This window comes from Metopolophium dirhodum, chromosome 1, assembly GCF_019925205.1.
Source record: "Metopolophium dirhodum isolate CAU chromosome 1, ASM1992520v1, whole genome shotgun sequence".
Lineage (NCBI taxonomy): Eukaryota > Metazoa > Arthropoda > Insecta > Hemiptera > Aphididae > Metopolophium > Metopolophium dirhodum.
Genome location: NC_083560.1, coordinates 132,014,208 through 132,030,288, shown reverse-complemented (window position 1 = coordinate 132,030,288; position 16,081 = coordinate 132,014,208). Strand labels below are relative to the sequence as shown.

The 16,081-nt window shown below is 33.8% G+C and overlaps 1 protein-coding gene across 2 annotated transcripts in view; it reads left to right on the top strand.

Moving 5' to 3' along the window:
* LOC132934302 (probable phosphorylase b kinase regulatory subunit beta) overlaps positions 1-16,081 on the top strand; it is a 70,474-nt gene extending 54,393 nt beyond the window's left edge. For both annotated transcript variants that reach the window (XM_061000587.1, XM_061000588.1), the window contains 3 exons: positions 4,880-5,120; positions 12,519-12,623; positions 15,653-16,081. In XM_061000587.1, the coding sequence (XP_060856570.1) occupies positions 4,880-5,120; positions 12,519-12,623; positions 15,653-15,835 (529 nt within the window). In that variant the 3' untranslated portion in view covers positions 15,836-16,081. The remainder of the gene's footprint in view (positions 1-4,879; positions 5,121-12,518; positions 12,624-15,652) is intronic.

Below are 16,081 nucleotides of genomic sequence, written 5' to 3'. Positions count from 1 at the left end.
TTGATAGTTGACGTGGAAGTGGAAGAAGTTGGTTTCATCGGCTTTTAGCTTAGCTTTGTATGTTGTGCACTATTTCAGGCTTTAAGCCTCTGGTAGTGTGAGTGAAGTAGTGGAAGGAGTAAGATGAATTGAGCTCGGGAGCTTGCAGAAGTTTTGAGTTTGACTGGTGCTGGTAGATTAAAAGTTTATGGGTCGATTTACATAATTTGCTGTGATTGTAGTTCTGTTGCTGATTTCGGAGATGTGGTTGTGAGGGGATTGCTGAATTTTAATTTTGACGGAGTTAGTTAGTGACTGAATGTGATCCTTGAGAAGTACAAAGCCGGTGGAATGGCGGATCGCTCTGTTGTTCACGTACCATGGTTGTCCGGTAATTTGGCGGAGTGAGGTGGATTGGAGCCTTTCAAGCTTGGTCCAGCTATTGTTAGAGATGTTGGAGGCCCATATAGGTGATGCGTACGTGGCGATGGATCGGATGTAAGTGTTGTATATGAAGCATTTAGTGTTGATACTTAAAGTTGAGCTGGATAGCATGGAATATAATGAATGTTTGACTGCTTTGGATTTGTTAATAGTGGAGTTGATGTGTTTGAAAAATTTTAGTTTATGGTCAATATGAACACCGAGGTACTTCATGGAGGTTGACCACTTGATGTTGGTGTTTTTGATTATGGGCTTGATGGAGTTTGAGGTGGATCTGTGAGAGAACATTACTGCAGTGGTTTTGAGAGGATTTATTGAGATTTTCCAGTCGTGGAACCACCTTACAGCTGCGTCGATCTGCAGTTGTAGCTTTTTGGTGGCGACGTCGTTGGAAGTGCTGGTTGTGTAGAACAGTGTGTCGTCTGCGAAGAGTGCGGTTTTGCAGCTGGGGTGAGATGGTAGATCATTTATGTACAGACAGAATAAGTGTGGGGCGAGGCAGGAACCTTGAGGCACTCCTGCAAGAATTTTGCCTTCAATTTTTATTTGGAAATGTCTGTCGGTCGGAAAGGAAGTAATGATGGTGATGAGGTCACTGGGCACTTCGAGGTCGATGAATTTGCTAATAAGGCCGTCATGCCAGACCTTGTCGAATGCTTTTTCCACATCGAACAGGATTGCAGCAGTTTTCCTTCTTTTGTTGAGGTTGAAGGATATATTGTCGACTACGCTGCGTAATTGGGTGATGGTACTGTGAGAGCTTCTAAAGCCGTGTTGGTCTGGACGGATTTTGGAGGTGGTGAAGATCTTAAGTCTGGTGAGCAGTAGTTTCTCCAGAACCTTGGACATTGTGTTGAGCAGTGATATCGGGCGATGATTGACTGGGTTGGTGACATCCTTGCCTGGCTTAGGAATGGTGATGACGATGGCATGCTTCCACTGTAGAGGGAAGTAACCAGCACGTTTGCACCAGTTGAGAATTCGACATATGTGAGTGATGGTTTTGCGACCACAGTGTTTAAGGGCGCTGTTGCTGATGCCGTCTGGCCCCGGAGCGCGCCGACTAGGGAGCGTCTTGATTACGTTCCAAACTTCTGAGGGAGTGAAGTATGAAGTAGTAGTGGGAGGAAGTGAGAGCATGTGAATAAGTTTGTTGTGGACTGATGAGTCAATTTGGTCGTTTCCCGGAGGGGAACGAAATTGTACTTCCAGAGAGTCTGCAAGAAGAGCGGCCTTGTGCTCCGGATCGAAGGTGAGGTTGCCTGCTGTGTCCTTGAGAGGGCGAGATGGTGGAGGTTTACGAAGCAGTGCCCGATTGAGTTTGAAAAAGCGGGACCAGGCATTGGGACCTTCATTCAGAGAGCCGAGGAGATTGCTCCATTGATTATTTCGATGTTCTGCCATGAGTTGTTTAACTTTAGTGGTTTGGCGATTGTAGGAGGTTTTGGCGTCCGGATCTCTGGATCTTTGCCAGCGAGATCGTAGGCGACGTTTGAGATTAATTTCGAACTGCAGCTGCTTGGGTAGAGCTCTGGAACCTTCTTGGAGTGCTGATGGAGAGGTGTGGATGGCTATGCCATGTGACATGGTTGACGTTAGAGTTTTGATCGCTGAATCAATGGAGCTAGTGGATGATCCGCTGGACGGTGAGTGGGTGACGGAGTCAATGAAAAGCTGGAACGCGGCCCAGTCGGTGGCTTGTTTGGGTGCCGGGGGACACGAGGATGCCATGGTTGAGTGGAGTTCAAGTACAACTGGAGTGTGGTCTGAAGAGAGGTCAGTTGATAGGTTTTCCATGTGGTTTCGTCGGCGGCGGAACGCCGGTATATAAACACATTACCGTACCAACTAGTAAACGGTTTGTGTATTCGGTTTACCCGGCGTCTGGTTGTGTCTACGTTTCCGGTGATAACTTCTCTCTCCTTGTTCCGATTAGGTCGTGGGTGGTGTCTATGGGTGGGTATTTTTATCCCCTATCCGATGATGCCACCCTTGACCTCGTTACTTTTTGTCTTCATCGTCCTTTTCCTCCTTTTCTCTCCTTCAGATTGTCTCGTATCTTCTGTCTTATGTTGGTCGCGGTGTTTTCTTCTTTCGGTGAATTTGGTAATACCTCTGGATAGGTATTTTCCACCCCTATTCATTGATGTCACCCCCGTCACTGTAAGTTGTATTTCGGTTGTTGTTTTTAGTGTTTCTTTAATAACGGCCTGTGATTGGTCGTTATTTGTCCATGTTATTTGTTGGTCCTGAGAAGGACCGTTTTAATTGTGTAGGTGTGATAAATGTTCCGTAACAATGTACGGTTTTATTGTTGTTCAGATTTAAAACGGTTAGGTACCTAAGTGTATATAAATGCTTAAAATATTTTAGTGGAAATGTACTAATAAGGACGGTGTCTAGAAGACTAGAATTAATATAAAATACTAAAACTTGACGAACAATTTGGCATTTTGTAAATATACATTTAAAAAAAAAACGTGTATCATAAAAATTTAATAGTTAAATAAACACAGTATGCAATATGCGGACTGCAGCAAACTGAAAATATTTAATGTCAACAAAAATATAAACTCGTCGAAATAGTATATAGAACCCACCACGCAGAGTTTACTGCATGCTTATACTTGTATGCGCCGCTACCGATCCTACGAGTTGTGCGGTTGTCGGCAGCAACTCGCGTAGAGTGTTGAAAGCTGGAGCGGGACAGGTTACTCAATATAGATATAATATCGTTACAGGTTAAGGTCGGAAACACGTATATTTATAATAAGAAATAATTCCGATAGCGGGCGCCCAAAATACTAATATTAAACTTAAAACTAAAGTACCACAGCTGGCGAACAATAATTACATTTAAACAACCCACTGACACGTGGGGCTAACAAAACTCTTAGACCTGACTACGGCGACTGAATGGCTCGGCGGCTATGTGGCTACGGCGACTGTGTGGCTCCGCGACTGAGGCGATCTTTGGTCACGACCAATATCGGTCCCTCGCCGGTACGGCGACGGCGGACAAATCCTAGGCTTGTCGCTCGACGATGATAGTTCGGGGTTCCGCGCGAGTAGCACCTAAATATATAAATTTTATAAATTTGTCAATTTTTAATAATAAATATATTAAAAAAATATTAAAAATATTAAAAATATGCTTCGATTGATGCAAAGTAAACTTGTATACCAATTCAAAGATCTTTACACATTTTGAATTGAACAACTAGAAGTACCTTAATTTTTGTCAGTTGCTTAGGTCGTTATTCTTATGTTCCACGTGTGTTAGACAAAGACAGAGAATCACCTCATCCAACGTTCTTAAACCTTATTTGCACAAAGCTCCAAACGGTATTTTTGGTAGAGTAACTCCTCGCCCAATCGGTAGTTTTAGTTGAATAAACCCTCGGTCAAAGGTTGTAGGACACTTTGTACGGTCACCTGGAAAAAACTAAGTAGTTTTAACTGTTTTAAATTATTTTTCTAATTCATTTTTTCTATTCATTATTATAAAGCGTGAACTGTGATGCAAAACTATAGTATATAGAGAATGTAGATGCAACTTTTTTTGTACATTTACAGACTACTTATAGTTTAACTTGAATACCCTTTTTTTAATCTACTTCCCCAGTATAAAAATTTTATAAATTTAAAAATGTAATTAATATTACAATAAATTAACCTATTTATAACAATTTTAAGTAAAAACATTATATGTATGTGCTTAAGGGTCGGCTTTTATTCAATATTTTCATTTTCAAGTGAGATATGTACATTTAAAAAAAATAATATATAACAGTTGGCTTAATTCAACATAATATCAAAACTAACAGCACACTGTTGAAACTAGTGAAAGAAAATGTTTTAGGTCGTAGACGGGTAACTTTAACTAGATGTATAAGACGGAGACAACAAATGTAGGTATGGGTAGCGTCTGTTTAAGTCATTACCGACGTTGGATGGTAGAGTCAATAGGTTCACGATACGAATATTCTAAAATTAGTCTAAATATTTTGTACATTTTATTGTGTATAGAATATAATAATCTAAAAAAAAAAATGGAAAAAATAGTTACGAATCCCAACGATTCGTATTTTTTGAATTACAACAAAATAACTAAAAATATTATTTCTTTTATCAAATTTCAATAAAATAAATAAGCAATTCTGCATAATATTATTTATTTTCGATATTTATAGAAAATAAAAAAAACTGAATATAACTTAATATGATAAACGTTGTGTTAAATTTTCCAACTTTTTTCTTATAAAAAAAAAAAAAAAAGTTGACAATTTCAATTGTCTTTAATAAATATCACAAAAAGAGCATAAATGTTTTAAAATTTAAATCATGTCTAGAAAATACCAGTATAATTAATATTCTGTGATAATTGTAAGTCCTTACGAATTTGTTTCTCTATTAATAACAACCACATAAATGTCTTGCCAATCGTCTATCGCAGGATCAACATGTTGCAAAAGCGAAAACTTGAGGGTTGCTTGTGCAGGGTGCCCAATCGATTCTACAACCAAGTGTGGGACATACTAAGACGTACTCCTAGAGGTATCCGTTTCCGGAATCAAGTAATGCCGCAGCAGCCCACCATCAACAACATGACGCACTCTGAGCTTCAGTTCGCGTTGTACGTCGAAACCATGTTGAACCAACTAGAAAAGCCTGAGTACAGACAACTCATTGTCGAGGTAACAATTTTAATCATATTAATAATCCCATCCTCTATCTATATTATAATATAATATTCTCACAAGTTCGAACTATGTGTTGCAAATTATTCCGATAAAATAGTATAACATTGTTTATTTTCTATATATACGTAAAATAATATCTATAATTTATTGTTTATCTGATATTTTTACTATATCAGAATTTGAATTGCTATACAATTTAGCATAAAAGTATACATATTATTTTTTTATTTTTTTGTATTTAGGTTAGCCATTATGTTTCAAATGTATTTATGTAAGTGCTTAAAAAGTATGTAAATATTATATTACGTTCATGAAGTTGAACATAAATAGTTATATGTATATGTATGTATAATATATTGCAACGGTACCCGTGCCGGACGTGATGCCGTAATTACCGCATAATAATGACGAAACTTCTTGGATTTTTCAGTACATAATATGCATGTTTATTTCTATCGTCAAATATTATTTAAATACACGGGGAAGGAGGGTCACGGGCCCGCCGAAATCACTGTTTGTAGGATGATGGCCGTGCTCTTCATACGAAATCAGGAATGGTTTATTATAGTACACTTTCCGATGGTAACTTAGTCCAATGCCGGGCCCGCTTAAGGGGCCTCGCTACGGTCATTATTTAAGGGGCAACATTTAGGCAATTTTTAATCTTGTAATAGCTGCCCGGTATCTGATTAACCACTGTGTGACGGGAAATGCGAAGACCATAACTTGGTGTTTTCTTAGACATTTAGCCATATATCGCAAGCTCGGCTCCTTCCACGCCTTATGACGCAACCGCATCCAGCGCAAGGGGGTGCACTGAGCGCCCGAGCGCTAAGCAGTGGCCCAGAGCATATCAATTAACGTATTTCATGAGTTTCGCGAGAAGCGTCGGCGGCGGCAGGTAACTACCCTACTCAAGCATTTCCCTTCTAGCTAAAGCCGCCCGGGAGTTTCACTTCAAAAATAAACACCATTGTAAAACTACTAGCTTTCTCGCTCCGCTCAGAATCTAAAATATCCAGACTGACAACCCGTCTCCGCTCAGAATCGTTTTTCTTATACAATGATATTATATCATTGAATTCAAGTTAAATACAATCCATTAAACATGACTCACTTATAACCTACTGTACAGCAGAGCGACATCTTATTTTTCCCAAAGTTAACGAACGATTGGTATTGTGACTGTTGTAGTTCTTGCCCATAGTAGGTAAACTACAAATACGCATGTCACAACTTTATAGTGTATGACAAGAGTTGTTCCTGCATATTCATATTTTAAAATCTCAACTGAGTTGTTTTGTCGACTCAACATACAAAAACACATTTTACTACTCCTTCAATAATCATGAGTTGTAATCTATATTTTCTACCATAAAACGACCACACGTTTAGTCTCTTCTGTAATTAGTTATTATTTTAAATAATTATTTTTAACCTGCGCCATTCTTGTTTGCACCTTATTTATTATTATTAATCCTATTATTGCATATACTATGATTGTCATTGTTTACTACGTAACCGGACCATCATTGATCATACTATATACTTAATCTAAAGAGTGCAGTGGCGTAGCGATCAATCATATGGAAGCGAACAAATTATTTATGACCTACCCCACCCTACACCAACTGATGTATACGATACTTATATGCTCAAATAGGGGTGGGGTAGCACCCAAAATAAAGTTCAAAAACTGACCGTGTATGTGGGCTTTATGAGGTTATGACCAACCACCCTACCCCAGAAACCAGAATTAATTTCGTCTGAAAAACATGATTCGCTACGCCACTGAAATAGTGTGCTATCTCATGTACGTTATCTAACTTATGAGAATCGTGTTTTCCTTTTGTGATTGGTTTATCTATATTTTTATTTGTCTCGGAAGGGTTATTGATAATTTCTCTATCCCTATTAGTGGTACAAAATTTACATAATATTTTGATTTTATATCTCGTCTTGGGTTTAATATAATGTCCTCTACGTATGCTCTACATTCTCGATTAAATTGTATTAATCCTTGTTGTTTAATTTTCACTTAATATAGTTCCTTCTTTCTCTGACAGGTAATTGTTAATGTTTCCCCATTTGTTGTATACATCCATAAATTTGCGTATTTTAATTTATGAAAAATATTTTTAGATAATATTATTCCCGCTTCATATGTATTTGATAATAGGTCTGGATTTTTAAATAAAGATATTTAGAATGGTTGTACTTTCGATTCATGTTGGATTGGCTGGAATTCGGGATAAAATGTAAATAATTATGTCTCTGTACAGTGGAGCAATTGTGTTTCAGTAAAAGTGGTATACTGAAGACGGTTCCTAGTTATTCATACTTATTGGAATTATGTTTTTTGTAATTATACTATGTAGTATGTTTATTGTTTTCTGTCGATTTCTCCATTTACTTATATTTTTATTGGATTGGATATTGGCAAATCTCTATATAATGTCAATTCTACTTCTGTAAACAACGATATTCTTATTAGAAAAACGACTGGGTCATCACTATACAAAACTGCCATTTTCGTAATTTTGCCTAATTCCTAAATTTTACTTGGATTTGCTCCCATAGGTAAAATTTAATTGAATGGTAAACTTATTTAATTTCAGTTAAATATTTTGAAAGTTCACGCGGTGTCATAAGTGAAGGGTGATGAACCCCTGTTCTAGCTGCCGTGATTATTGCGCTTATTGTTGTTGTTTCATAAGAATATTGTGAAATAACGCTGTAAAAATATTATGTATTTTATTTCATAAAGTTAATGTTTCTAAAGTTTTCAATAATTTCATAGTTTATTATTAAACGAATGATTCCCCTTATCGGTCTTCGCGTTAATATTATACAGAGTGATTTTTAACCAGTCAGTAGGCGCGTGTATATTTGTAACACAGTCAGGCGGCGCTCACTTTCTCAGTTTTTATTAATTAATGTTGTAAATCGAACTGTAAATGAGAATTATGAATAATTAATTAGGATCACTTTGTTTATTTATTATTAATAAATAGTAGTTACAATGCTTAGTCAAAACTTATAATAATTAAAAAACTAAGATAGAAATCTCTGTAATAAAAATTTAAAATACATACATTATAATTATTGAAAATTATAAATCATACTTTGAGTAAAATACATACAATGTCATGATAGTTAATTATATTTATAGTTTTAAAAATAATAATACTTGGAGATGAAAAATAAAAATAATAATGTACATGTATAATATGTATATCAGTTATTTATTCTGAATCGGATTTTCCATCGAATCCTGTTTGACATGATTTGCAAATAGTACTTGTATGCTCTTTACAAATACGGTTGTTGCATAGCTCACAGCATTAGGACTGCGCGATTATTTTTTTCCCCACAATAATCGAATATTAGTTAAATTTTCGATTATAATCGATTAATCGAATAATCTGAGAGTATTACGATTTTTAACCAAAATGACGAATAATCGAATAGTAATTATTGACGATTTATCGAATATTCGAATAATCGAGTAATCGATTAATCGAATAATTATACTTTTACTACACAATGTATTATAGTGTTCTAATAATAATAAATAATATTATACTAATTTTAGTAATCAAATAAATAGTCGGGTTTAAACGATTTATTCATAAAAACATAAAATAAACTAATACAACAAATATGAACTGCCGTTTACCTTAAGGGTCAGTCTTAATCTTGAAGTTATATTAAAATAAAATAATATTTAAAACACCGGTTTAGCTATATAGTCCTTATTCAAAGTTAAAAAAATAAGCTGGCTGGCATGTTCGTTAGTTAACAATGATCTATGATCAGTTAATACACATCCCCTTTACTAAAAATACGTTGTGATGCCAGTTGATTAGAAATATTGTTGACGTAACTATCACTTTCGATACTCTCGTATGTTGTTTCACAAAATTCAGCGATGGTTTTCTTTAAAACCGATAAATCATCATACTTAATATACTCGATTTTAAACCTAGGATCCAATATGGTACACATAATCAGTAATGTGTTAGGAAAAGTTCAGGAAAAATTTAGCTTGCCAAATAAAAAATGTCCATCTTACTCAAAAACGCGTTGGTGGTCAATGTTGGAATTAGTTAATGTAATTATTGAACAAGAACTTGGACTCACAAGTTTCCTACGAACATATAAAAATTTAGTTTTTCAAGAATCAGACATTATCGTGTTAAAAAACCTAAGTTGTATTATACAGCCAATCCGGGAAATAACTGATAATTTAGATGGCGATTCATACGTCACGGGCTCGGCTATACTACCAGTTAGTATTTCTTCGCTTAAATCAAAATTATCTCAAATAACACAACTAAATGAAAGTGATGATACGGACATCAACGGAGGACAAATTAAAAACATGTATATAACTATTATTGAGGTTCTAGATCAACGCTATCAAAATAGCGCTATTAAAATTTTTTTACTTAAGTTTTAAAATATTATATTCAAATTCTGATTTTTAGAATTTTTAAATACACTTGAAGATTTTAGAATATTTTTTATGATGTTGTTACAATACAAACTTCTGTTTTTCATATATGAATCCTCTTTTAGATTCTAAGCGAAGCGATGAATGTATTAATTAGGGATGGGCCGATACGAGAACCGATACTAGATATCGGCCGATATGAGTGGTATCGGTTTTATCGGTATCGCTTTTTTTTCAAAACCGATACTTCAACCGATACCAAAAAAAAAAAAAACCCTATAGATCAGCATATTAATATTAAAGTATTAAAGACTGAAAAATAAAGAACAAACATGTGATAACTATTAAATAATAATTATGAATTTATTACCATTAATAAGTATTAAATAATAATCAATGTTTTCACCTTTCTAGGTAATATTTGTGTTATTGGGTATTGGTTTTATTATAATATATCGGTTGGTGGTATCGGCTCATGCTTTTTTGTCAAAAATGTTGTTTTTATATTTTCATATATTATCGGGTATCGGTTTTTTATCGGCAGCATATATCGGAGTATCGGATATCGGTAAAAAGTGGTATCGGCCCATCCCTAGTATTAATTTTATAATGATGTGTGTTTTTTTTTTTTATTTTTATTTTTTATTTAAGAGATTTTTTTTTTGTGTCTGTCATCACCTTTTAGGACAGTAAAAGTGCTTGGATTTTCTTCAACAGTAACTTTTCTGATAGGAAAGTGAATCTAGTTGGTACTTTGAGGGGGTCAAAAGTAAAAATTTCCCAGTAGTTTTCAAAAGCGACGTGAAAAACAAAATAAAAATTAAGGAAAAACGGGAATTTTTACGCAAAATCTGTTTTCGAGAAAATCGATTTTGGTTTTTGTTGTAACTCTAAAACAAATTACCGTAGGGACATGACATTTTGACTGAATGTTTATATTAGCATTTTCTATACACCATAACATTTTGAAAACATTTTGACTCTTTTTGAGCTGTTTACGGACATTGTCAGTTTTCAATTTTTTTAGTTTTTTTTTCTATAAATATCAATAAAATTTTATCTATTGAGTAAAAAAGCTTGAAAATTTAATAGAAGGCTCCTAGGTTATTGTTTCAAAGCCAGATGAAAAAAATTAAAAATCCTTAGTCACAGTTTTTATTTATAAGCATTTAAAGTTCAAATTTTGACAAAATACTGAAAAATCACGAAAATTAGCAAATTATTTTGAGTTGAGAATTCATAAAAATTTTTCTTTTTAAATCTAAGATTTGAAAATGTAATATAAGATTACTCATAAGTTTGTCTACCATTACAAAAAAAAAAATGTCTACAAGAAACTTAGATTAAATTTTTATGAGTGTCTGAAATTTATATTTTTACAACATTTGATATTTACTCGATTTCTCATGTAACAATTTTCTTATTTTATTGTAATTAAAAAACGAATGACTGTAGATACTTGAAAGTTTCACTGAATGTTTATATTAGCATTTTCTATACACCATACAATTTTGAAAATATTTTGACTCTATTTGAGCTGTTTACGGACATTGTCAGTTTTCAATTTTTTAGTTTTTTTTTCTATAAATATCAATAAAATTTTATTTGTTGGCTAAAAAAGCGTGAATATTTAATATAAGGCTCCTGATATATTGTTCTAATAGCAGTTGAAAAATATTAAAAATACATATGCACATTTTTTTTTATAAGGATTTAAAGTTCAAATTTTGACAACATTTATCAAATTTATAATTTATTAATTATTTTGTAGTTAAAAATGTATAAAATGTCTAACTTTTATGGCTAAGGATTAAAAATTTAAAACAAGGCTTCACGTAAATAGGTTATATATAAATTACTTTATTCACAATAATATCATCAAATATACTTGGTAATATCATAGGCTGACTGACCGTTTTCGCTCAGAATCGTTTTTCTTATACAATGATATTATATCATTGAATTCAAATTTAACACCATCCATTACAGTAACCCACTTGTAACCTACTGTACAGCAGAGCGACATCCACTTATCCACCTTTTTTTTACTTTCTCCTCTCGTAAGTTGTGGTGGTTCTGGATCCCTATATATTATAGTAGGGGGGTGTGGCAAAATATGGTGCCTGACAACGGGAAAAGGATAAAGCTACAAAATTAAAGGCGACTCACCGGCTTTTTCAAGGAATAAAATATAGGCAATATACAATACATTCCGGAGAAATACGGCTTTTAGTTTTTGTACCATAGCCAATGGCTATTAGCCATACACGGTAATATATTTTTTGGATTTTGGTGATATACAGTCCGAGTAATACGTCCCGGAATTATACTTTCCGTAAATATACTGTTTTCGAATTTTAGATTCCGGCCATATACTTTCCGGAAGAATACGGCTTTTACATTTTTGATTCCGACGATATACGGTCTGGATAAATACGTTTCGGAATTATACGGTCCGGACATATACTTTCCGGAACTATACGTTTTGTTAAAATACGGTTTATATATTTTGGATTCTGTCGAGTTACGGTCCGGATAAATACGTTCCGTAATTTATTATGGGTTCCGGACTTTATTTACCTATTTTTCCGGATTATTATAGCTTTCCTTTTACGACAGGGTCCCCCGTCCCGCCTTGTGGCTGGGGAGAGTTGACCAGGTCGCGCTGCTATGCGTCCTATAGTGGTGGTTAGAGATGAGGTAAACAGGCCGCTACATTGTGCAGTATGCATATAATATTTGATGAAAAAAACAAGATTGTAAAAAAACAGCAGTACACCTATGATGTAGGTCTTACATAATACAATAATCCATCAGAGATCTCACAAAACCTTCCGAATTCTTGTACGTGTTTCATTTGCTTAGTTCTGCTCATTCCTTCAATTTAAATCCACAAAGTATTAATCATGTTTATATTATAATATTATGTGTTTTAGCTGCTTTGCATAGTTTCCACAATACTCATCCGGAATCCGGAACTCACGCTGAAGGAGTTAAACCTGGACAGCTTGGTCACCGAGGCTAACAAAATGTTTTGCAAGGTGAAGATATATATATTTTTTTTAGATAATTACTGTCATTTTCAAACTACATTGGCACTGGCCCCGTTTGTCACCGGCTGTTTTGGTACCAAACTACCAACCAATATTTCTATACATTTAAATCATTTAAGTATACATTAAAATAAATCAAAACATAGTTAGGTATAAAAATGTTATTAATAAATGATTACAAAATGCTATATATTTAAAAAGTTTAAATAGTAAAAATTAAAAAGTTAATACATTCAAAATAGTTAACCTAGCGAAACAATGTTGTAAATGCCTCTTAAAAATAATATTATTATATTTTTATCAATATCAATGTATTTCTTCTTTTTTTTCAGTGGACTTCCACCAGTAATCAATTGTTTATAAAAAAACGTTTCTTCCTGATTGAATTTTTTTAAAGCAATTTTTAAACGACCCTATAGTTGTATTAGTAACTTCCATTTGAACATTTAAACGTCTATTAGCAGCTTCGGCATGGTTACGGTTTTGGTTTGTTAACACCCTTTGATATAAATTCTATGGAAAAGATTGTGGTGTTCAACGACCCACAATTATCAGTTTTACCGTTTTCTCAATTTAACATACATGGAGGTTATTATCATTTAATCTCAAATATTAGGAAAAAATGGAGGACATAGGAATGTTACAGAAAAATTAGCATCATTGTTATAATTTTATAACATTCCTATGTCCTCCATTTTTTCCTAATATTTGATGTTAAATAATAATAATCTCCATGTATGTTAACGTGAGAAAACGCTTCTTTAATTGCACAACTAGCAGTAAAAATCAATGGAAATTGACTGTGGTAATGATCTTGGATTTAAATCGAAAACATTGTAAACAATATGCAATAAGTTTCACCATTGATTTGGTAATACTGATTATTTGGGTGAATATCACCCATGTATTCTGCCACATTAAATGTATACTTCCGAAAATAATGGACCATTACTAAAATATGTACTATTTACAAACCATGTCTTAGAACGCTCCATAATATTTAACCACGTTTGTCTTCCAAATATTAAGATTTTATACTCTGTCCAATGATAGTAAGCGAAGTGAATCGACCAAAATCAGGTTTTCTACGCATCTGAGGAAACTGCGCATCATTATTCGGAAAACACCCTACTATAATAATAAATTTAAAAATATAAAATAAAAAAAATGGAATAATTCATAAATATTAATAATAATGATATATTGATATATAATATCTAATTAGCTTAGTTAAATTAATTACAAGTAATATTATATTATTACAAAATAATATACGTATTTAATTTTTTTTAATTTTGAGCAAATTCTAGTAATTAAATAGTAAATAATATTATAATTAATAACAACATTGTTTTATATTATGATATATATATATAACTTCGCTGCTTGTGATAAGCCTAATGTGCACTCATTAGTAACACAGAATGCTTTTTCCATCGTTTCATCGTGGGCAATGTCCGTTTTTTTATATTGCTTTTATAGCAATTCGTGTTTCAATTTTGGCGTAAACAGAATCTTAGATATCCATTTTTTCCAGATTTTTTCAAAATCGTTAAACTGGCAATACCTATTTGTATGAATTCTGGCCAAACAATTATTCTTTTGGCAACATCTCCAAAACTTTTTTTGTCTGCGTTAAATTTATCGAAAACGCATGAAACCATCATCGATTACATTTCGAATTTTCTCCATATTTTAATTTTAATTTTGTAGTGCCTTACTTTAGTACAATTTTTATGGGCACTTCGCTAAAGAAAATGTGTTTGTGTACTGTATACAATAATGATACCGAGCTATCACGAGAACCACAAGTTTTATCTTTATTGTTAGGTATATTATGTTTATCTTCACGACATAGATAACGCGCGACCTTTCTTGTCGATCGATGTGTTAGATCCTATGCAATATACGATCTGAGAATTTTTCATGTTTGTCAATAATGACAAAGAAGACTGAATTATCAGGTGAACAGCATGATTTTCTTTTTTGTTAGGTATACTTTATCGTGAGAATAGATAACGCGCAACCTTTCTTGTTGATTGATGTGTTTTTGTTTTGGGTAATATTCCAATCACAAAAAAATATTATTCTATATAAATTATTTAAACGTATAGAAATATTGGTCTGTGCCAAAATGTCCGTTTACGCACTGAGTGCATTTGACCTCCACCCCTAATATCTGTTTATCTTTATAGTTTCTTTTGTGGTTATAATCTAATATATTATATATGTCTGTTAAAACTGTACTCATAAGGTTAGCAGCACAACTGACCGACACATATGAAATACATTCAACAAACTTGTTGGACATTGTTGGATTACCCCCCAACTTTGTTGGACTTTGCCGTTAGAAATTATGAAACTTTTTTGCTGCCAACTATACTCCAACAGCACAACTTTATGTTAGCAACATTTCACCCTTGTAAAAAATGTCCAGCTTAATTTGTTAAGACTGTTGGACAGCTCTGAACATTTATTGGACATTATTTTCATCAACAAAAAACAACCACTTTAGTCAAACAATTTATTTGACATTATTTGGACAGGCGCTGCTATTTTATTTAAATCTATACCATTATTTTACACGTTATTTGCTAGTATTTGCAAGTCTATTTTTTTGAAAGTCCTAACTTTCACCGTGAAACCAGAAAACAAAAAGTTGGGCCAAATTCACGCAGCCCACTCATTTAGACACACAACGTCAAAATAGGTATCAAACAACAGGCTGATTTCGCTTAGAACTCAAGTACAACAAAGTTGGAGGGTAATCCAGTTATGTCCAACAAGTTTGTTGGATGTCTCTGTCATAGTTGTGCTGCTAACTTTATGAGGGTGTTAAAACTATAGACCTTATAATTGGGTACTAAGAAGATTTGATAAATGCAGTGAATTTTATTGTTCTTGAAAATAAAGTTTTCAGCAAACTTCATCCATGGATAACCGTGGACCCCCCCCCCCCCCCCGGTCATTTTTTAACTGTGGCACTGATACTGTTTATTCATATTATTTCGCCGCAGGACAATCAAATGACGCTTAGTGACAATCTGGACGCGTTCATTTCATCCAAGTACTCCATCACTGCCGGGTATTTTGCCAGAGCCGTGGTGAACAACATACTGACAGGCGGTCAAATGGAAACGTCTGCTGTCGACATAGATGAAGATGATGACGGAAACGTTGATAAATGTACAGTGTCGTGAGATGAAAATTACCCACATCCTTCGCCAAACCCCACAATGACACAAGGGTTGCTTAGGTCATATTGTCGAACCGCCAGTAACTATCGATGTACCATCTAGTCATTGAATTATGATAGAAAGAAAACTCACCGTTATTTTGTCTCACATAAATCGGCACGGCACTCACGAAATGACAGAAATGTTGCGTATTGTATATTATATTATTATAATTATTATTATCATTAAATATATTTTGATTTCAAAAAA